General features: G+C 42.2%; 2 protein-coding genes and 1 long non-coding RNA gene across 9 annotated transcripts in view; 2 read left to right on the top strand and 1 right to left on the bottom strand.

The window, feature by feature from the left end:
• Positions 1-1,761: 1,761 nt before the first annotated feature.
• The window catches only part of LOC143012047 (uncharacterized), a 95,147-nt gene continuing 74,685 nt past the window's right edge, over positions 1,762-22,223 (top strand). Inside the window, exons 1-4 of one of the 2 annotated variants that reach the window (XR_012964969.1) lie at positions 1,762-1,923; positions 6,157-6,292; positions 6,409-7,101; positions 7,215-7,252. This is a non-coding gene — a long non-coding RNA (uncharacterized LOC143012047). Of the gene's footprint in view, positions 1,924-6,156; positions 6,293-6,408; positions 7,102-7,214; positions 7,253-22,223 lie in introns of those variants that run through there. The other variant, XR_012964968.1, reaches the window with a different exon arrangement.
• Positions 9,078-14,493, top strand: LOC143012023 (interferon-induced very large GTPase 1-like). The gene is made up of 3 exons (XM_076165053.1): positions 9,078-9,144; positions 9,243-9,280; positions 9,385-14,493. Exons 1-3 carry the CDS (start codon positions 9,111-9,113, stop codon positions 14,206-14,208), a joined length of 4,896 nt encoding a protein of 1,631 aa, XP_076021168.1. The 5' UTR covers positions 9,078-9,110; the 3' UTR covers positions 14,209-14,493.
• Positions 15,896-20,928, bottom strand: LOC143012037 (uncharacterized). 6 transcript variants are annotated; one of them, XM_076165067.1, is made up of 12 exons: positions 20,888-20,928; positions 20,677-20,774; positions 19,809-20,167; positions 19,648-19,693; positions 18,096-18,843; positions 17,812-17,934; positions 17,519-17,645; positions 17,267-17,357; positions 17,015-17,088; positions 16,540-16,669; positions 16,407-16,453; positions 15,896-16,274 (listed from the first exon to the last, which is right to left on the bottom strand). In XM_076165067.1, the coding sequence occupies exons 3-12, from the start codon at positions 19,975-19,977 to the stop codon at positions 16,156-16,158; spliced, it is 1,674 nt and encodes a 557-aa protein (XP_076021182.1). In that variant the 5' UTR covers positions 19,978-20,167; positions 20,677-20,774; positions 20,888-20,928; the 3' UTR covers positions 15,896-16,155. The 6 variants fall into 6 exon arrangements, with proteins under 6 accessions (XP_076021182.1, XP_076021188.1, XP_076021184.1 ...); XM_076165073.1 differs by having other exon boundaries at positions 16,555-16,669; XM_076165069.1 differs by having other exon boundaries at positions 19,809-20,123.

Raw genomic sequence — 22,223 nt, 5'->3', positions numbered from 1 at the left:
AACTCAGTGAGACCTCGGCTGAGACCATGAGACCTCAGCTGAGTTTTGCTCTGTATCACAACTTTAACCTCTTTTGCTTATTAAACAGCTTAAGTGAGATCTCTATCAACTTGAAGTCCTTCTTGCCGCCTTGATGAAGTATTTTGAACACGACAAACCCTAAACACCATTGTTCCAGTTTTGGAGCATTAGCAGCTGCAGCCACTGCAACACACATGGACCCAGAGCAACCAAAGAGACGAGGAGCTCACAAGCTCTTGTGTGAAGAAAATAACAAACCCGGATAGAGTTTGACACACAGCGTTTGGTTCGCTGTCATCTTGTTGGGGGAAACTAAAGCAAACAATTCCAGGTGAGTCTTATTGAGCCGGGTTGAACCATGACTGATTGAGTGTGGGGGGGGGACAGGTTTAATTTGGAAGAGGTATCTAAAGGTCGGCTCATATTGACAAACTATGACAAACTACAACAACATTATAAAAAAGCCAAAGTTGCAATTTATATCCATTTATCTATCGGGGCGAGGTTTATGTTTGTGTGTGAATTTGCCGAGCTTGGTTTAGTCCACACCTGTCTTGGTTTAATCCAGCCATGTCTTCCATGTCTTGGTTTAGTCCACACATGTCATCATTGTCAGCTGTGCGATGGCGCCAAACTGGAAACACACTCACAGCTGAGACATAAATGCGCATGCGTCGTTTCCACAGCAGAAGGAAGAGGCTTGATGATGTAACGATGATTTAAGATAGATCCCATACATCCGGCCCGCGGAACAATCGTATCCGGCCCGCGAGACCAAATCTGAAGTTTATCAGATCTGCCCACACCACACCGATACTACACATCCCAGAATGCGCTGCGCTTCCCACGGCGCTGATAGGGCTCCGGTGGAGTGACGCGTTCACGGCACAGTGAGAGACACAAACACACGGCCCAACAGTGTGAACAAGCTTCCATTTGATTAACTCTTTATTTAATAACAGTGTTTGTAAACTCATAGAATACAAAATATGAGCGTGAAACCAAAGCACCAAACAATCCTTTGACTCCTTCACTGTAAACTCAGCCTCATCTCTCTTTATAAACCATGAAGTTCAGAGAGAAATCTTCACTTCATTAAGCTCCATGTCATCACTCTGCAGCTGAGTAGAGGGAGGAGCTATCTCTAAACTTTCTAATCTGCCCAACAACTGTCACTTCTCTAACCCCAGTCTGGTCTCCTTCAGTTAACCCCAAGTGTTCGTTTGTAGCTACCAGACAGAACAACAGGAAGACGTCCTCAAATGGCGTTTGTGCCAACCCATGTTTTTAAAACCTAAAGTCATAACAGACTAAAGCCATGCTTGCACAGACTTGTTTGTGTACTTCCTGTTTGTGGCTTTAAACTAGTTCAGCACCCTACTGGCCTTATCTGCCCACTCAGACTTTCACCTTTACCCAGCTAAAGGCTTTGGTTGCCTCACATTTGGCCTTAGATGGTAAAGTTAAACAAAAGACAGATTAAATTGGGAATTGGGATAAAATCCCTTCAGCATCAAGAGCAGAAGTGTGCAGAACTGTAAGGAGATTGTAGAAACAGAAACACAAATAGAGTTGCTCACTTTGCTCTGCCCGTGACTTAAGTCAACCAATAAGCTGCGGGCACTAATGTGACAAATGAAAGGTATAAAAAAAAAAACCTTTGGCTGAACGATAAACAGATCACATGATTCACTCACTTGCTCCGGTTTCCACAAAGTCACATGATTTCTGAGAAGTACTGAAGAATTTACTTTCACATTCGTCTTCACTAACATGCCCGGTGAACTCCGTGGCTACTTAGGGCGTGGAGGAGGAGGTTACGGGGGAGTGGCTCTGTGTATAAAAGTCAATTGATGATAAGCAGACGTGTCAGTAACAAGGGGCAGCAGACACAAGACGAAGGTAAGTGAAGTTGATATTTATTAGTGATGGGAAGTTCGGCTCTTTTCCGAGATCTGGCTCTTTTGACTCGGCTCCCAAAGAAGAGCCGGCTCTTTTGACTCCCGATCGGCTCTTTATTTAGGATCTTTTGTAGCCAATAGCTTACCTTAACTTTGCAAAAAGATCAATGTTTATGTGTTGAAAAGCCTTTTGCTTTCAGTGTTTTTATGAGGGACCTTATAATTGCCTAATTCTGTGCATTTATTCTGTGACAAAATCACTCTTACATTTGTTTATTTCAATTAAACTTTTTTATTGCATAAATTAACAATAAACTTCAAACAAATCCACAGAACAGAACCAAACTCAAGCTAACATTAATAATGTCCTCAATTAAACTTTTGTATTGGACAAATGAAAAAAAGATTTCTAACAAATCCACAGAACAGAACCAAAACCAGAACCAAACTCCAGCAAACAGCATTAGTCCTCATCTTTTGATGTTGCCCTGTCACTTGGCTCAAGCATGCAGGTACGCTCAGCCTGGCCCGCAGCGCGCTCCCCTCGACACACACACACACACTTTGCGGAGCATCACACCTTGCTCCCCCTTCCTCCTCATCTTTTGATGTTGCCCTGTCACTTGCAGGTACGCCCAGCCTGGCCCGCACACACACACACACACACACACACACACACACACACACACACACACACACACACACACACACACACACACACACTTCACACTTCACACTTCTACTGGCCCTGTATCCGATCGATACCAAATACCCGGTATCGCCCATCTCTAGAGTCAAGTGGTGTGTCTGCCCTGCCCCCCTCTCTGTTTACACATCCTTAAGTTATTATCATTATTATTATTATTATTATTTGTATTAATTCTCACGTGAATGCCGCATGCTGGTCGCCATGCTGGCCAATAATAACAAAGCTCTGTCGTAACCAGAGCTGGGACTGAGCACTGAAAGTGAAACCTAAGCAGCGAATAGAAAAAAACTGGGAGCCGGCTCTCACTCGATTGCGAGCCGGCTCTTCTGATTCACTACAGAGAGCCGGCTCCCAGAGCCGATGCTTGTGCGCATGACCCATCACTAATATTTATGTATCCTTATCCAAACAGGACCATTTCAGTTTCTTGTGTTGCGTCGTCATGGAGGCTTTTGCTTGATGGATGCAACATTAAACATTACATTAGACAACAAGTACAGGTTTCATTTGGAATCGTATAGCCTGTAGATTGAAGTATGAAGAGATATGAAGTATCCTGATGTGCATATATCTTAAATGTATCCGTCTGTATGATGCTGTAAGATATAAAATATAATCTATTTATTGTAAATATAAGAATTGTATGGTCAACATAAGGTTACATCCACACTCAAGATACTGGCTCCAAATCGTCTGAGCCAAATACACAACACTCAGTAGACTCACCAGGGAAGGCCCAAGAAACATACATATGACTAGAAGTGGAGGATAACTACCTGAACTTTGAGACAAAGACGGTTAACACTTCGGCTCTGTCTGTCCCACACACATCATCATCACGATCATTTGGCAGATGCTTTTATCCAAAGCGACTTACATTGCATTACACTACACTACCACCCTTCGCAGAGGGGGGAGCAATTGAGGGTTAGGTGCCTTGCTCAGGGGCACCTCGGCAGGGACTCGTACCGGCGACCCTCCGGTTCCCAAGCGGAAGCTCTACCCACTGAGCTACTGCCTCTTACACAGACAGGCACACACACACTAAGCTCACATACACACACACTCACTCACTCACTCACTAACTACACATAGACTGCTTTCACTCACACACCACACACACCCCCATCAATTGGTGACGACCTGTCTGAGGTCTCTTCATTTTACATGTGTGGCTACTATAGAAATGCAGATTGTATTGTATAGTTGTTTTGTAACATATTTGCAGACAGCAGCACTCAGGACAGGACACATAGCTCCTCACCCAATTCTAGGTTCTTTCCCGTAGAGGGAGACCCGCATGTGCTGTGTGTCCTACGTACGGCCATGCGTTAGACATTTTAAGGTTCCTTCCCGTAGAGGGAGACCCGCATGTGCTGTGCGTCCTACGTATGGCCATGCATTAGACATCTTAAGGTTGATCCGTTAGCCGGAGACACGCATGTGCTGTGCGTCCCACGTACAGCCGTGCGTTAGACATTCAAGAGTTCTTTCCCGTAGAGGGAGACCCACATGTGCTGTGCATCCCACGTACAGCCGTGCGTTAGACAATTCTGGGTTCGTCCGTTAAAGGTTGTCCAGTGTAGTAATGTTGCGTTAACTGCTCATTGCTTTTTAACATAGACAAAAGGTATATTTAGATTCTGATATACTTTGTGCTGGGAATTCAACTGTTGATGACTAGTGATATTTCTTTCATTCGGAGACTCTCAAAACGTTTCAATGTTAAATAAATTCATGATTTTTCAACTTTGATTTATCTAGGTTTTACCGTTTGTGTTATGACTTCGGCTTTTCAGAGATACTTGCGTGTCCGCGTTATTTCAACTGGTAGAGACTTTTCGGCTTGCTTTACTCAATAGGGCGATAAGAGGTTACTGAGTAGGAAACATTCAGCTAAATTGGGTTTGGAGAACTTTACGCGCACCACGCCTCTGACATGGTGAGAAAGGGATCTGAGAAATAGAACTCGCCAAATTAAGCATGAACGGCCTCTGGATTAATAAGAATATGTTTTTAAAACACGTTTTCAAGACAACTGTGGAATTACGTCTCTGAGTTCAAAGGAAAAGAAAAACCTTAGAAAACACGCGTCCATGGCAATGTCAATTTAACCTCTGCGTTAAAGTACAACATAAGGCTTATTGACCACGCTTAGTTGAAGCCTCTGAGCTAGTTCAAGGGTATGACGAATATCACTTACTAGACACACTTGTGTCCGACGTAACGGGGACGAAGCCCGTCGACAAATTTAGAAGGATATTTCGCTATTCAGCTCCTCGCAACCCAAAACTTCACCGGAACGCATTAGGGAATTAGTTTCCTGGCCAGTAAGCAATTCTTTAGAAATGGAAGTATTCTCGGTTCGAACAAATAACATCATCCTAAAGTAAATAAGAGCGTAGAATCAATACTAAATTTATCCCGAATTCCCGCACTGATAGAATGATCCGAAACCAAAACTTCTTATTCGTAACAGACAATTGGCGTATCTATGTACAGAATCAACCGATTTGAGACTAAATTATCACTAGCAAACTAATATTTTATCTTATTGAGTCAGATAAACGAGATCATTTCAACTACAAAACAATAACAATAATTTCAAGTTGCCAAAAATGGAAACATTCTACCGGCCTTTGCCCGTTCCCATTGGCTCTGTCGTTGGACCAAAGGGCGGGACTTCCAGGTTTTACAATGCCATCACATAACAATGCCGTCCCCGTTATGAGGGCTAAGTAATAACTAAAGCAGACTGAGCCATAATTCCTCCAATCATTGTTCATGTGTAGCTCATTCATAATGAATATTCATGATTCAGTCATGCGGCAAAATGGGATCCCTACTCAGCCAATCACAAAGTGGTATTTATATATTCATGGGCTTGCATTGACTAGTGTGTGTGTGTGTGTGTTGGCTGAGGACTGTTTAGGGATTTGGGCGCAAAAGTGTGTCAGGTGATGGTGCAAAGGAGTGACATGGTGACACAGCCAGGGAGAACTAGACTGAAGAAGAAACATTCCTCATTAAAAAGAAAAGAACAGGCGGTTTGTCTGTCCTATGCATCATGTGCAGCATGATGGTGACTTTGGCCCGCAGTTCTTAGACCGGAAAATAGATCTGTGCTCTTATCTTATTATCTTATCAAGTGCGTGAAAATGGCAACCTGCTGTAGTCTGTGTTCCCAGTTTAAGTACAACCAACGACAAAGAAAAAAGTAAAATGTCATGGGCGTAGGGAGGCAGTGGCTCAGTGGATAGTGCTTCCGCTCGGGCATCGGAGGGTCGCTGGTTTGAGCCCCTGCCGAGGTGCCCTTGAGCAAGGCACCGAACCCTCAATTGCTCCCCCCTCTGCGAAGGGTGGTAAATGTAATGTAAGTCGCTTTGGATAAAAGCGTCTGCCAAATGATTGTAATGTAATGTAATGGGCATGAGCAGTACTGAGTAACTGCAGCTGCCACAGCACAGATCACCAGCTTGAGCAATGAAATGTACCGACAGTAATATGTTATGAATGCATCAACAGTGTGACTGTACAGCATGAAGAACAGATGAGATGGAGGAAGACACTAATGAAAACACAGCAACAGCAAAAGGAGAAGGAGGGACATTGGACAGCACCGGTCCAATATCTCAGAATGCTTCAGCACCTGTGACAAAATGTGAGAATGACTTGTTTGATTGATTTCTGCTGCACTTGACATTGATAAAAGAAAAAGCATATTGTTATTAGAATGATTAATGCATTTACTAATGTTGTACACCTTCTGTGTTCCAGTGGTGCCCGAGCTCACAGTTGTGTTAATTGGTGAGGAGAGTTCTATACAGATCGGATCAGAAAACCTCTTACTTGACCATGACAGGCAACAACCTGAGGAGATGTTTTCATCCAAATTATATGATCTGTGTGGGCGACACATTTGTGTTATTAACATGCTTGGGCTACAAAACATTGAGCCGCTCTCATGGAATGAAGGAATTCATGCATTTCTGTTGCTGCTGCCTTATGGTCAGCATGTCAGCCATTACACTTCAGGAGTGCAGTGGTTTGAGAAAGTATTTGGGAAGGAATCCCTTGCTTTCCTAATGACAGTTGTGACTCATGAGCCAGATGAAGAATGTGTGAGTGCACTGACAGACCTGAGAGCAAACAACAGCTTTGTTGAACAAAGGTACCACACATGTAGAAACAGTATGAGAGATGAAGGAGAGATTATAGCTCTGCTTGAACACATAGACACCATGGTCTCTGAGCATGATCCAAGCTGCTATGGTGGACTGATGTGTAGTGAGAAGAAAGAGCATGAAGATCTCCTGCTGGACCACAGACCCCAAGAAGATGAAGAGTTTCAGCAGCATCCAACAGGTGAAGACTTTAATGTTCCACAGTGTGGTGAAGTTCAAGAATGTGATGATGACAACAAAACAGAGACTGAGATCACATCTGAATCACCTTCTGTGATAAACAAAGGTAAAGATTTAATCATAGAAGACAACTTAACTTTAATAAAAGTATAACCTTCATGTAGTCAAATATTATTTATATCTGATCCTGAAATGTGTTTCCTCCTATTTCATTTGTAGATGAGATCAATGAAAGTGCAGCTGCAACCAATGACCAGGTGAGATCTTTTCACATATTTACACACCAGCATTTTAAAAAGTGTTGTTTCTGTTGTGTGCATCATGTTAGATTGTTGTCAGAAGTGAGGCTTTGCATTCCTTTAGTTCCCAAACTTTTCAAGGAATGAAACATTTCCCACATGTACATTCACTATTCAACTATTATTACAATTCATAAATGACTCAACAGCAAAACACTCAGGGCCCATTTCAGAGATACAAACTGAAGTTACAGTGATCACCACAAGTGAGCCGGTCTCTCAGGCCACCTGTGTCTGTCAGCTGGTCTCTCTTCTTTCTCATTCTGTATACTGTATCACTTTAGATATAGTAAAAACTGAAAGTGACACAATCATAATTATTATTCATGGTTATTTATCTGATCATCAACAGGCTCTCTCTCTCTCTCTCTCTCTCTCTCTCTACATGATCAACTTCAATAAAAAGCAGGAACACATTTTTGAGAGGGAACCAGAACCAATGAGGGCAAAGGGGCAGAATGCCTCAAGCTTAATCAATCACCAATTTAGTGCATGTTTGCATGAGCCTGAAAAAACCTTTACATAGTGAGAAGATAATGCAGCCTTTCTCAGTGGTACTTGTGGTCTAAAAACCTGTTTTCGTACAATAGTAGACGTATAATTTTGTATGTTGTTGAACTTCACCTTCTTGGCCAGTTGTCAGTGTAAACAAATTCTTTAACTGAATGGAACCCACCAGGTCAACTAGAGTTGACATGGAATAACTTTTTTCTTAGTGTGATCCAGTCAACAATCCTGATGATGGTGAAGACTCAGAGAGGAACGATGACACAACAGCAACAGAAGAGACCAGCATGAAGTCTGAAACACCACCACAGTGTGATGAAGTTCAAGAGACTGAGATCACGTCTGAATCACCTTCTGTGATAAACAAAGGTAAGGATTTAATCATAGAAGACAATTTAACTTAAATAAAAGTATAACCTTCATGTAGTCAAATATTATTTATATCTGATCCTGAAATGTGTTTCCTCCTTTATTCATTTGTAGATGAGATCAATGAAAGTGCAGCTGCAACCAATGACCAGGTGAGATCTTTTCACATATTTACACACCAAGTGTTGTTTCTGTTGTGTGCATCATGTTAGATTGTTGTCAGAAGTGAGGCTTTGCATTCCTTTAGTTCCCAAACTTTTCAAGGAATGAAACATTTCCCACATGTACATTCAAACTATTATTACAATTCATAAATGTCTCAACAGCAAAACACTCAGGGCCCATTTCAGAGATACAAACTGAAGTTACAGTGATCACCACAAGTGAGCCGGTCTCTCAGGCCACCTGTGTCTGTCAGCTGGTCTCTCTTCTTTCTCATTCTGTATACTGTATCACTTTAGATATAGTAAAAACTGAAAGAGACAGTAATAATTATTATTCATGGTTATTTATCTGATCATCAACAGGCTCTCTCTCTCTCTCTCTCTCTCTCTCTCTCTCTCTCTTTCTCTAAATGTGATCAACTTCAATAAACAGCAGGAACACATTTTGCTTTGCTCAATCAAGCACCAATTTAGTGCATGTTTGGATGAGCCTGAAAAACCTTTACATAGTGAGAAGATAATGCAGCCTTTCTCAGTGGTACACATGGTCTAAAACCTGTTTCGTACAATAGTAGATGTACAATGTTGTATGTTGTTGAACTTCACCTTTTTGGCCAGTTGTCAGTGTAAACAAATTCTTTAACTGAATGGAACCCACCAGGTCAACTAGAGTTGATATGAAATAACTTTTTTCTTAGTGTGATCCAGTCAATGATCCTGATGATGGTGAACGACTCGAGAGGAACGATGACACAACAGCAACAGAAGAGACCAGCATGAAGTCTGAAACACCACCTGAGAAACATACAGGTACTAATTCATACATAGAATTTGATTGAATTATTACTTCTACAGTAATATTGTGATTATACACATGTACCTGGGTTGATTCAGTTCATTATTTATAGGTACCTTAAAGGAAGACACGAGTGAAAATAAGGATGAGGTAAGACAATCTAAATGTCTCCATAGGACTATTTATTCAATATTCCGGTAATATATTAATCATTCAAAGTAATAATTCCTGACACATATGATTTACTTTAAAAGCTGGTAGAGATCAGCAGGGAGGAGCAATGTCGAAGAGAAACAGAAACACTGTTCAACAGACTTCAACTTGGAGACAAACGCCAACAGACGTTGACACCAGCAGATTTTCTTCAAATAGGCCCAGCTCTGAAACAGCAGAGCGACACACCTGAGAAGGATCTAGTCCATATGTTTCTCCAAAGGTTGATGATACTGGACTATAGAGCAAGATATATTCCTGTGAAACAAGACAGTGCTGAAGTCTGTCAATTCAGACATGAACTAGATAATGCAAATGATGAAACAGGAAAAAGTATCTTAGATGCTCTTTTCAGTTCTGATGAAGAGTCCAATCCAACACCAAAAACAAATGTCCATCCAATGGACGTTCAAATGGCAGTTTTCCACTGCTCAGACACCTTTCTCAGGCAGAACATGATTACTAAGCTATCCCAATGTCAGTACGCCTTACCTCTGCTTGTTCCTGACCCAGTCTCAAAGGACATTGAGTGTCCTCTTTGGACATTTAGGCAAATAAGAAAAAGCTGGAAGATGACAGATAAATCAAAAGGTTCCATAATGAAGAGCATGCCTGTCTGTAAAGCTGAGACACCCATGGTGTCATTCCTCCGTCTTGGTTCAGCCTCATTGTCAAAATCTCAGCTACTGAACAACTTAATCAACGAGCGCCACAGCACCTTCTTCCACAGGAACTGCCCAGGTAGCACAAAAACTCGCTACTTGATGGATGGAGTGGCAGAGATCGCCTGGTACTGCCCAGCTGGAAAACACAACGATTCTTTCACTGACTTCATTGCCTTCTGTAATCTCCATGGTGATGCTCTGTCCTTTGATAAACAACGTGATATACTGATTGAAAAGGCTTCAATCAATGTTGTGTTGTTACCATCTCTGAAAAGGGGAGACAGAAGTATGACAGTGATCTCATCACTTCTCAAGTCCTCAAAGCCTCTGATTTGCCTCGTTGCTGATAATGATTGCAATCCAGTTCTGTTGAAAGCAGGACATTATAAAATGGGTCTGAAAGACAAAAGCCAGTCGGATGCATCTGAAGAACTGAAAGGAATCATTCGGAACATTTTGTCTGGATCCTTTGATTCCTTCCAGCTTGAAACACTGGCTCAAGTCTCTGGAATCAGAGTGGATGAAGAAAATGAGATCTGCAAAGAAGGAAAAGCTGCTGCTTTGAAAATAACCAGTTTGCTTCAGGACATGGACGTCTCAAAGATCAAAGAGAAAATGCTCCCTTGTCAGGGCGAACTGTGGCATGAGTGGAGCAGAATAACAAAACAACAGTATCACCTAAAAGGAGCAATTGAAATGGAGAAAAGTAAAAATCAAGAGAAACTGCAGAAAATACGACAGAGACAGAGTGCTGCTTCCTGTTCTGACCTCATGCAGCTGTTCATCAATAATCTCTCGTCTTTGCCATCAAATGAGAAAGCCTGTTTCCTGAAATGGACTCGGATCTTACTAGATGACCTCTCCACAGATGACCTCGCTAGAATTCTCCACTGTTATGATAAAAAGTGGTCTGAAGTCTTGGCTCTAAAGAAAAACAAATCTGATAAACTTCAAAGCAAGCAAACTGAGCTGGAAGAGATTTCAACACAACTTCAGGCGGCAACATTTGGCTTGGAGCACATCTTCAGGGAGATGGGACAGATCTATGAAGCTAATGAATCACTGGCAAGAGGACGAAACACAGGCAGAATGAAGTGGTGTGACTATCCTGCTCTGGCTGCAGAGCTGATGATATCAGGACATCCCATGGAGCTGATGGATGGTGATGCAGGTCATGTACCTCTAACATGGATCAGTAGTCTGTTAGATGAAGTCATCAAGAAGCTGGGTGATAAGCGAGTTTTTGTTCTGTCAGTTCTGGGCGTACAAAGCAGTGGAAAATCAACAATGCTGAATGCCATGTTTGGTTTACAGTTTGCAGTAAGTGCTGGCAGATGCACCAAAGGTGCCTTCATGCAGCTGGTGAAAGTGTCAGAAGAGATGAAGAACGACTTGAAGTATGACTATGTTCTAGTTGTGGACACTGAAGGACTGCGTGCTCTTGAGTTGGCAGGTAACACAACTCTACACCACGACAATGAACTGGCTACGTTTGTCATCGGTGTGGGAAACATGACATTGATCAACATCTTTGGAGAAAATCCAGCAGAAATGCAAGATGTTCTGCAGATTGTTGTACAGGCTATCATGCGGATGAAGAACGTTAAATTGTCTCCAAGTTGTGTGTTTGTTCACCAGAATGTCACAGACATTGCAGCTTCAGAGAAAAATATGGATGGGAAGAGGCGCCTACAAGAAAAACTGGACCAGATGGCTCAACTAGCTGCCAAAGAGGAGGGATGTGATGCCAAGAGCTTCAGTGACATCATTGAATTCGACGTCCAAGAAGATGTGAAATACTTTGCCCAGTTGTGGGAGGGAAGTCCACCCATGGCCCCTCCAAATCCAGGTTACAGTGAAAGCGTCCAAGAGCTGAAGAACACCATCCTCTCTAAAGCATCACAGTCTGATGGAATGACTCTCTCACAGTTCAAACACAACATTGGATACCTGTGGAATGCTCTGCTGAATGAAAACTTTGTTTTCAGTTTCAAAAACACACTTGAAATTGCAGTGTACAGAAAGCTGGAGGTCCAGTATGGGAACTGGACCTGGACCCTGAGGAAAGAGCTGCTGACCATTGAAAATCAGCTTCACAACAGAATAGAGAATGGAAACCATGACATGGTTGAACTCAGTTATCTTTATAAAGAGATGAGCAAAACTTATGAAGATGTCAGAAAAGCTATGGCAACATACTTTGATGATAACCAACATAAAGAAATGTTGGCTCAATGGCGAGGAAGATTTGAAAGCAAAATCAAAGACATTCATGAAGAACTTGTGAAAGCACTGAAGAGAAAACTGGATGAGGTTCTCCAGCAGAAAAATGCTTGCAAAAAGCTTGATAAGAAGAAGCCAGAGTTTGAGAAGAAGCTACTACAAAAGAGCAAAGAGCTTGCTCTTCAGCTCAAAGACAAGGCAACAAATGAGAGGGAACTTCAAAAGCAGTTCAACCATGTCTGGGATGGCTGGGTTACTGAATTAACTGCAGATACAGAGCCCATAAAGGATATAAACCTACAAGAAGATCAGCTTTCTATCCTTCTAGAACTTGGCATTGAAAGTTCTCTTATACATGAACGCCAAAATTGTGGCAAATACAAAAACATAGCCAACCTTGGGGATTATTCTGAATATGTTACCCGAACCAAGCACCAAGATCCCAGTGAGGAAAGACGGAGATCTGAAGATGAGAGGGTAAGCACAAACACGACAACAGGGCAGTCTGACTCTATGTGGACTTACTTTTGGAAGAAAATCACAAGCTCATTTACAAAACAAAAAAGAGAAAATGAGCCACAGATTTGTTTTCAAGAACAAGACCAGATCAGAACTGTTATTGACAAAGCTTACAATCAGGCCGAAAGCATAATTCAACATAAACCCTTAGCCAAAAGAGGCTACAGTTCTACCTATGTGCAGGAAATGGCCAAAAATGTCAGTGAACAAGTCAAGGAATTTGGATCACAACAGAGCTATGCTCTCAAGAAGAAGTTCACAGTTGATCTTCTGCTCTATGTGTTTGACGCTGCCAGCAAGAGGCTTTTAGAGTCTCACAATCAATTCAAGAGAAACAATGATCTACGATTTTATGTCAATAGCAAGAAAGAGCAGTTCTATGGCATATTCAGCAGCGTCTGTAAAGGTCACTCATCAGCTGTTGTGTTTGCAGAGATGATCTGTGATAAACTGAAGGATTCCACTGTCCAGGCTGTCTATGATAAGACTGCCATTGATCTTGCAGGAGAGATGAAGTGCTCTTTCTCACCATTCAATGGGAACAGGATGAACTTGGAGAAGCATGTATTAAAATCCCTGGCAGAGAAAGAGGACTTTCAGGACTACATGAACTACATCAGACATCCAAGGGAACATGTCAAGACTTTCATAAAAGAAGAAGTGAAGAAATATATCTTCACTGAACACAAAGACTCCACAAAGAGTTTACTCAAGAAAAATGTTCAAGACATCCAGGGGCTTCTGAGTCGAGCTTTGCATCAAGCTACAGAGAAAGTGGCACAAGGGGAAGCAAACATAAACATGTGGCTGGAGGGATTTTCCAGTGAGCTTAAGGACCAGCTCAAACTTGATACCATATGTTGCCAAAATTTTAGTGACGTAAACAACTTTGATTTCCTAAAAGAGGAAGTGGCGAAAAGACTGGAATCCATGGTTAAGGAGATCACTGCACTCCCATTAGGTAACCTGGAGAAATCTCGGGTGAGGCCTGACGAAATCCTCATTGACCAACTTTGTAACTGCTGCTGGGTACAGTGTCCATTCTGCAAGGCTATTTGTACCAACACACTGGGAGGTCACAGTCCAGATAAACACAGTGTCCCCTTTCATCGCTCCTCTGGGATCAATGGCTGGCACTTTAAAGATACTGTGGAACTGGACATAGACTTCTGCACAACATCAGTAGCAAGTGACGGGTCCTTTTACCCTCAACATGATTCAGATAAGACAATTCCTTTTAAACTCTACCACACTGCTGGTCCAGAGTTTGCCTCTTGGAAAATCACTGCCGATGAATCTAAGCTGATTTACTGGAAATGGTTTGTGTGTAAGTTTCAAAAGGAACTGGAAAATGACTATAAGATGGAGTTCAAGGGCAGAGGAGAAATTCCCAATGAGTGGAGAAAACACACCAAACAGGAAGCGATTGCAAGTCTGGATCAAATGTATAAATCCTGAGTGACCCAGAACAAACTCTGCTCTGCAGTCACAATGGCATATTGTTGTCTGTATAGGGTTGATATATATACCGTCTGACTTCGCATTAAAAAATATCTTGAGTCTAAATAAGAGACTGAGAAAAACTGTCACATATGCTCTGTTGCCTCTGATCAGGCAAGGTAACAAAACAATGCCAGGAAGGAGAATTCACTCTGACAAATTAGACAAATGACTGCAAATGGCTATTGTTTCTAAATGTATTTGTCATATCCAAATTAGAGTATAAATTTAACAATTCTGATTCTGCTTTTGGAAAAATGCTCATTTTTTAGATAGGAATGTAAGCCATGAGTTTGGAATTTACATTTTACTATTTTATGACAATCTCACGTCAGGTGTTTTCACTTATGCATTAAATGTTTTAAAGCTTTACGTCTACATTATTAAGTTGGTATTTTGGGTGTTAAGATTAAAAACAAAATCAAATCAAAAATGTCTCATTTGCTTTTTTTTAAAGTTCAAAGTTCAAACAGCAATCAAATGTGCAAGAATATGAGCTGAGACAGACTAGACAGGACTGTAAACATTTTGTACTGATTTAAAGCTGTGGTTGGCTGTACTTGTCGTTTTCACCTTTTTATTGCACAGGTTTCATTAGAACAGGGGTCTCCAACACGTCGCTCACGAGCTGCCAGTATCTCTCCACTCGTGTCTGAGTGGCTCGCTAAAGGTTCAAAGTGTACATTTGACAACACAACGTCACTTGGTAAACCTGTTTAAATTTCTATCCAATCAAATTCAGACATCCCGCCCCCTTCTGTCACAAAATGATAAGAAAATCATCTGTCAGTCACACAAATGAGCTGCTGTCATGTTCGGTTACGTACCAGAACTTTACACACCGTAAAATTACGCGATGTTAGCAGGCTAGCGAGCGCGCGATGTAGGCTAGCGAGCGCGCGTGAATGACAAGTGTGTGTGTCTTATTTGTGGCGCGAGCGCGAGCGCCACTTCTCCAAGGTCTGTACACAGGACCTTCCGACTGCTAGCAAACTACCAACAGAGAAGCTAAAGGAGCTCCATAAGAGAGAAGTGAAGAGGATTCACTCCAGCAGGCAGCAGACACTCAAGTCATCTCACCAACATCAGGAAAGACTGAATGCATGAGAAGTACAGATGAGATGGGAACTACGGGGAATTCCCAGAATTCCAGGGAATGTGAAGGGACATTGTGGACGGACAGAAAATGTAAAAATATGAAAGGTTTAGTATAAATTAAAAAGTAAAATAATAACATCGTTTTGTTTGTGAGTATATGTGAATGTATTAGTGTCGACACTGAAGATGTATACGAAAAAAAACTCATGTTGCTGAAATTAAGTGCTTTTTAATACAAAATGTGAGTGATTATATCAACATTTTGTAAATGTTAACACAAAAGAGGCTCATTCAGCTGGTTTGGGTGGAGAATCAGCCATGTGGATAAATGTTACCAGTAATGTCAAACATTCCTTCTCAGAGGAGAAAAGGTTGGAGACCCCTGCACCAAGGTTTAGTTTAGATCTTTTTCTCTATTTAATAGATTATATTGTAACATTCTGTATTAGGCACATCACACAAATAACTTAACATTTATTATTATTTATTGAGAGCAAAGACTTTCAAATCCCATGAATGTGTCAAGTTTTACTTTTGTGAATCGTAAAGATATGGCCGAGCACGTTAAGATGTATTTGCAACCAATACACAGTATTTTCCATGAACCACAAGCTTATAAAAAAATGTGATCAATATTGATTACATCAACCAGAAAATGTCAAAATATACAAAATATCTGTGCAGCTTAAATTCATTATCAGATGATATTATCATAATCTTCTGTGGGAACAAACAAGAATGGCGCCAAAGTTTGTATTGTTTCAAAATAAAGGTCAGCTCATTGTCCATGCATTTCTTCATCATCCTTCAGCTCTTTTTGGAGTTTTTGGATCTCTCTGCTTTAAGGCTCAGCGCCTTAAACACCTTCAGAGGCTTGAACTTTCCCTTTGACTTCTTCAGCTCCTTGAGTCCTTCTCTCTGCAACTCTGACACACAGATTACAGTACAGTGCAATCAAACATGGGAGATCTTTTTACAAGCATAGAAGAACATTTTCAGCTCTTAAAAAATGAAAGCGTAAGAGAGGAAAAGATGCAGACAAAATGATATTTTCTCACCTTTGTTCTTCATCATGGTGTCCCATAACTTATTGTCTTCCTTCTCCCTAAATACACAACACAAATATTACACCTGGCCACGTTTCAATGTTTGAACAGAGAGATCAGTCAAAGTAAAAGCCCAGGGTATTACTTTTGTCCAGTGTACCTCTGCCTGTCCTGATCCAAGCTGCTGATGATCTGGTTCCTCTGTTCCACGATGGCCACCAACTCCTCCATCAACTGCTGCTCTCGACCTCGATCCTGGTGACTCCACTCGCTCTCTGTCAGGGTGTGGCGCATGTTCATTGTCAATGATAGCTTGGTCATAACACAGCGGTGGTTCTTTGTTTCTTCCTTGTTGGACATTTCAGAGACTTGGTTCTGACCGTTTCCCTAATTAAGAAAGCTCAGTTATGAACAACGAACAGCTTGTGGATTAGGGTTAGGAGTGTGATGTCATCATATTAGTCTGTGATATTAAATGCAAATAAAGGCTTTTGTACCTGAGCATATGTGGCCAGTAAACATGATTCTGATTCTGTACATTTCACGCCACACATGTAGACAAAGACAAAGATGTAAGATCCAAAAAACTAAGAAAGCAGCACCCATGCAAACACACTGACCTGGTTTGTTAAGGAGACACCTGAGCTCATATTCCACATCTACCTGCCTCTCTTCTAACTTCTGCTGCTTTGTCCTGAGGAAATAAACACAAAATATGGATAAGACTCGCACAGATGATGAAGTTTAGAGGCAGTAACAGGAACGCTCATTTATGGGACAATACTTCTCATGGACAGAACAGAATCCAGGTCCTGGTCCTGTACGTTCTTTGAAGAAAACAGACCTTAATTTAAAATTATTATATTACTTACAGTAAAACCAGTTCTGAATCTCTGCACACCAGAGTGTGTCTCTCCTGGATGAGAGAGAACCAGTCTATCAGCAGCAGCTCCTCCTCTTTGTCTGAGGTATGGGAGGAACCACAGAGTCAGAACAGGGACACGAGGATATGATGTTTGGTTTAATTCACAGCCTAAAGAAGTCGCATCTTCAAAGAGGATAGCATAGAAATCAGCACCAGTAATGATGTTTGTCCAGAATCTCTTGGGAACAGTTGAATTTACCATTTTTGCAGTCTCTCAGGTTCTTCTCAAGTTCCACTCCTTGTAGTTCCAATTCTTCCAGACGTTTATCCAGGTCTCCTATCTCCACAGGCATGGTTTTTGTAGAGGGGTACTGGTCTGTCTGCACCTGGAAACATTGAAGCCAATAGCCAAAACAATGACATCATTAAACAAATATGGCAGATTTGTTTTCTCGTCTTCCTTGTAATTGATGTATTAACTTTGAAACAAAAAACAAACATAAACCTCCTGTCAGCCTCTTGTCATCATGGTTGTATTCTCACACATCCTACCTTCCTCTTGATGAGGGGGAAGCCGTGTCCAGGAGCAGGAGCCCGTTGAGAGGAGGGAGCCTGAACAGTCTTTGATTTGGGTTTTGCAGATATTTGCTCAGAGGGATTGTGTTTGCAGGAGAGCTAGAAACAGGAGGAAGTAGAACTTTACTTATTGAATTAACCTTGTGGCAAATGAAACCAGTTCCACCTGATCCTGCAGGTTTACATGGCATCAACATACCACACAAACATTAACGTGACAACGTTCAGGGTGAACATTGGTACTGGGTTTGCAGTTTTACCTTACTTTGAGATGTCCGTTCACATTCACTCTTCTCCGTCCGTCCTCTAGTCCTCACTGTACTTTGAGGACAAGCAGCCGGGATCACAGGCACAGTGTGACTCTTTGGCAAAGGACGACTCTGAGTAGCTTTCAAAGTGACAAACGTTACTGCTGCTGAACCGCCTGCTACAGCTGACACGCCCACCTCTCCCTCTGCTGGCCCTGATGAGTCCGGGGCCCTGGGTCCTTGTTCTTGTTCTTCCTGTAGATTTGTGACACTTAACTCACTGGCTGCACTTGAGCTTCCTTGGACTCCAGTTTCAGTCAAATCTGGCCCACTATGCGGACAAGTATGACCAGCTGCTTCACTGGGAGCTTCTGCTGTGTCAGGAACGCCTAAAGAACGAGCTGCTGGGTCACCAAGTCCACCGTCCTCTTCTGCTTGATCTCTTGTGTGATCATCAGCTGGAACACTGGTGGCAACATCTCCACTCTCACATGAGCTAGCTAAAGTGTGTGTGTCCCCTGCTTTAGTTCCACCTGGTGTTGACTCACCCTGAGGTTCATAGTCCTGCACCTCTCCAAATGGATTGGGAGCACAGACTCTGGGTTTGAACCACAGCCCCTGTGCAGAGGCCACAGCCTTCGAACGCAGGGGGGTTATGGGTGCTGGGGCAGGAGGCAGCTGGGTCCAGGGTCCAGGGTGGATGATGTTGATCCATGGATGATTGGTTTGGACTTTCCGGCTCCTCCTGACTGGGTTTGTGCTGGAAGGAGCAGGACAGAAGAGGTCAACATGGAGTCTGTATCCTCTGTTACATTCTTGTTTTTAAACACAAACTGTGAATTCAAGTAAACTAATTCCACTTCAGTGACACACTAGAGAGATCCTGGAGATTTGAACATTTTCTTTTTGATGGTTTTGATAATATCTTGACACGGCTAAGACCTTGGGCCTTCCATGTTTGATATGGAACTGCACCCTCTTTGCAATTAACCAATAAAAAGGAATCAGAAACGATCTTACCTTCATTATTTTATGAATAATGTCAAATAACTGTAATCATTCATAAATAAAACAGGATGAATACATGGGGGTTCGATCTCTTCTATATCACCTATTCTGTCCTAGCTCTTCTGATGCACTTGTTTTCTAATCTGTCCTTTCTAATTTGTCCTTTTTTCTCATTCATCATGGTACCTAATTTATTGCACTTCTACTCTAGCTCTAGTTATGCTCTTAGCTGTTGGTTTTAGAAGGAAATGCGCTTACGATTTCTTGTGACCTGAAGTTCTTTTATCTACCTTTGTTGAACGCACTTATTGGAAGTCGCTTTGGATAAAAGCGTCTGCTAAATGACCCTAATGTAATGTAATGTAATGTATAAGTCCATCCTGTCTCAGGGTTATAGGAAGTCAAGTAGAAACCAAGTCAAGTCAGATAAGCCAGAGATGAGTCAGGAGTCTGTCAAGTCTACACCTAACAGGAATAAATGTGGCGAGAGACAAGAGACAAAGTTCAGGACACACACAGGAGGCTGCCATGGTGGACAGTGTGTCTGCAGACTTACATGTCAGATAAACTGGGCGACGGCTTGCTGTAAGTGGCTGAAGCTCCTGTTGAGAAACAAAAACAAAAGAGGCCTCAACTGTGAAAGAACCATCAACACATGTCCATGACATCATCACCATACGCATCATGCTACAGCACTAACACAGTGTGACTCTTCACCTGTAGCAGAAAGGCTGTTTACTGAGTGAATCCTTCTGGTCCTGGGTGCAGGAACAGGTTCTGCTGAGGAGCCTGACTTGCGTCTGGGGGCTGGAGGTGGAGGCTTCTTTCCCCCTGAAGCTGCTGCTCCACGTGGTGCTGTAGGCGTGTTTGTCTCTTCCTCCTGCATGTTATTGTCGGTCTGAAGAAGTGCAGGTTGTACTTTTCCTGCTCTGTAACTCTGGGTAGAGGAAGATGAGGGAGCCCCAGAGGACCATCCTCTTCAATCCATCAACACAGCCCTGATGACTGAGGCGCAGATGGGAGAACTCTTCTCTACATGCAGGACCCAGCAGAAATGTAGCAGGGTGAGCCAGTCTCTACAGATATGATCACATGAGCACACCAGGGCCGGACACACACACACACACACACACACACACACACACACACACACACACACACACACACACACACACACACACACACACACACACACACACACACACACACACACACACACACACACACACACACACACACACACACACACACACACACACACACACACACACACACACACACACACACACACACACACACACACACACACACGGGAGAGGCATTCCAACGCATTAGAATATGTGTGGAGACAGATACACAGGCAGACAGGCAGGCAGGCAGAGACAGACAGACTTGGGATTGATACTATAAAAGTTTACAGAACAAAAACCTATTTAATATAGGGAGGAAGAATATAAAGCAGGAAAGCTCAATAAAGGTTATAGATACAACACATATCTGAAAAAATAATAATAATAATAAAAATAATAATAAAAATAATAATAACAAGTGAGCCATAACACCTCTAAACAGAACGAAGGCTTACCTGGGGAGCTCTGAGCTGAACCTGCTGAGATGGTGAACGCTGAGATCAACCAGATGTCTCTTTAGGACGTAGACAGGCTGCTGACTCTGAGGAGAGAACTGAACGCTCAGACTGTTAACCCTGAAACTAAACTGACTGGCAGCTTGAAGAGGAAGAAGGCACCTTGAAGAGGAAGAAAGCACTGGCATTTAAACTCAGAGTGAGTAATTACCTTCAGGGATTCCTCACCTACGGCAGTCACACTCCTGAAATAAAGAAATGGAGAAGAAGCAGCACTCTAGGACACTATTGACCTGTTAAGCTTCTAAGGAGCCCTGAAGCTCACATGTGTGATCCTGGATGAGCCACACATTAGACCCCACCCTGCAAACCTGAGGGGATTAAGAATCTTAAAGCTTCCTTGAGACAAAGAAAATACTTTATTCAGAAATAAACTGTTTGTCATTACAAACCAACACCAAACACAGAGTGAGACATGGTTGTGTGCAATTACAGTAAGTGTTGCTTTCATAATCATTATCTTGAAATGATGAAAAGCGTAGAAGAAATACAGAACTGATTATTTAATTTGACAACAGAGGAAGGAGAGATAAACAGGGCGGATCATGTTACCCAGGTTCAGATTAGACAGAGGGAGGAAGTACAAGATCACCCATGGGGGGAAATGATGCACCTGGCGTTGTACTTACATCAGGGCAGGATGGAGGATGAAGGCACAAAATGCAAGACAAGAGCATCAAGTTTTCATTTCCACACTGAGGGAGCCGGCGCCATTCTTTCACTCCATGTTGTGATGTTTGACGGGACGTCTGAGTCGACCGTGGTATTACAAGTCACAGAAGATCACCGGAAAATGCTTTGATTGCGGGGAGGAAACAGGAAACGCGCATCTGTTGCCTGCATGTAGTTTGTTGAAAAAAACAAACTTCCGAATGAGGCCAAGAAGCTCCGAGAGGAAGAAATCAGGTGTTTTTAAGGTCGATCAAATAGATCTGCTCAGAGGCTTCACGTTACTTTAACGTTTCCAGCCGCAACTAAACTCTGAGCAACACAATCAGTCAGCACATCCATTCCACTCTGTCTTCCAGCTCATGTCTTCATGTGCAGAATTTAGTCCAAACCCACGGAGGGAGGATTCTTGGTGGCTTTACTTGTTTATTGTGCTCCACCTTAGGTTAAGTTCACAATAATTGCCACTAGAGGCCGGTATAGGGCCGTCTCTAAAATTAGAAAGCACGGTTTCTGATTACAGGATTAAGTGAAGCGGAGTTTCGGGTTGAACGTGTTAACTCAAGGCTGAAATACGGATTGTCAAAAATACTAATGGTGCTGACTTGAACCTGTTTTCCATCGCTTAACCTCGGTTTAACGGTGGAGTTAAACTAGCTGCCATTCGTATTCCTGAAAACTCAAATTTAAGACCAAAGTAAACTCACTTAGACATAAACTCATAGAGCAGCCATCAGAGAGACTTCACTGTTTCCCGATATTTACTTGAAAATTAACTGCTTTTGGCCAAACACTGACATTTACAATAAACTGCCATT

The sequence above is a fragment of the Genypterus blacodes genome, unplaced genomic scaffold, assembly GCF_046128005.1.
Source record: "Genypterus blacodes isolate CSIRO-AG114 ecotype Tasmania unplaced genomic scaffold, CSIRO-AGI_Gbla_v1 ptg000140l_1, whole genome shotgun sequence".
NCBI classification, from domain to species: Eukaryota; Metazoa; Chordata; class Actinopteri; order Ophidiiformes; family Ophidiidae; genus Genypterus; species Genypterus blacodes.
The sequence above is the reverse complement of the archived record's forward strand: the minus strand, read 5'-3'. Positions and strand labels throughout refer to the sequence as shown.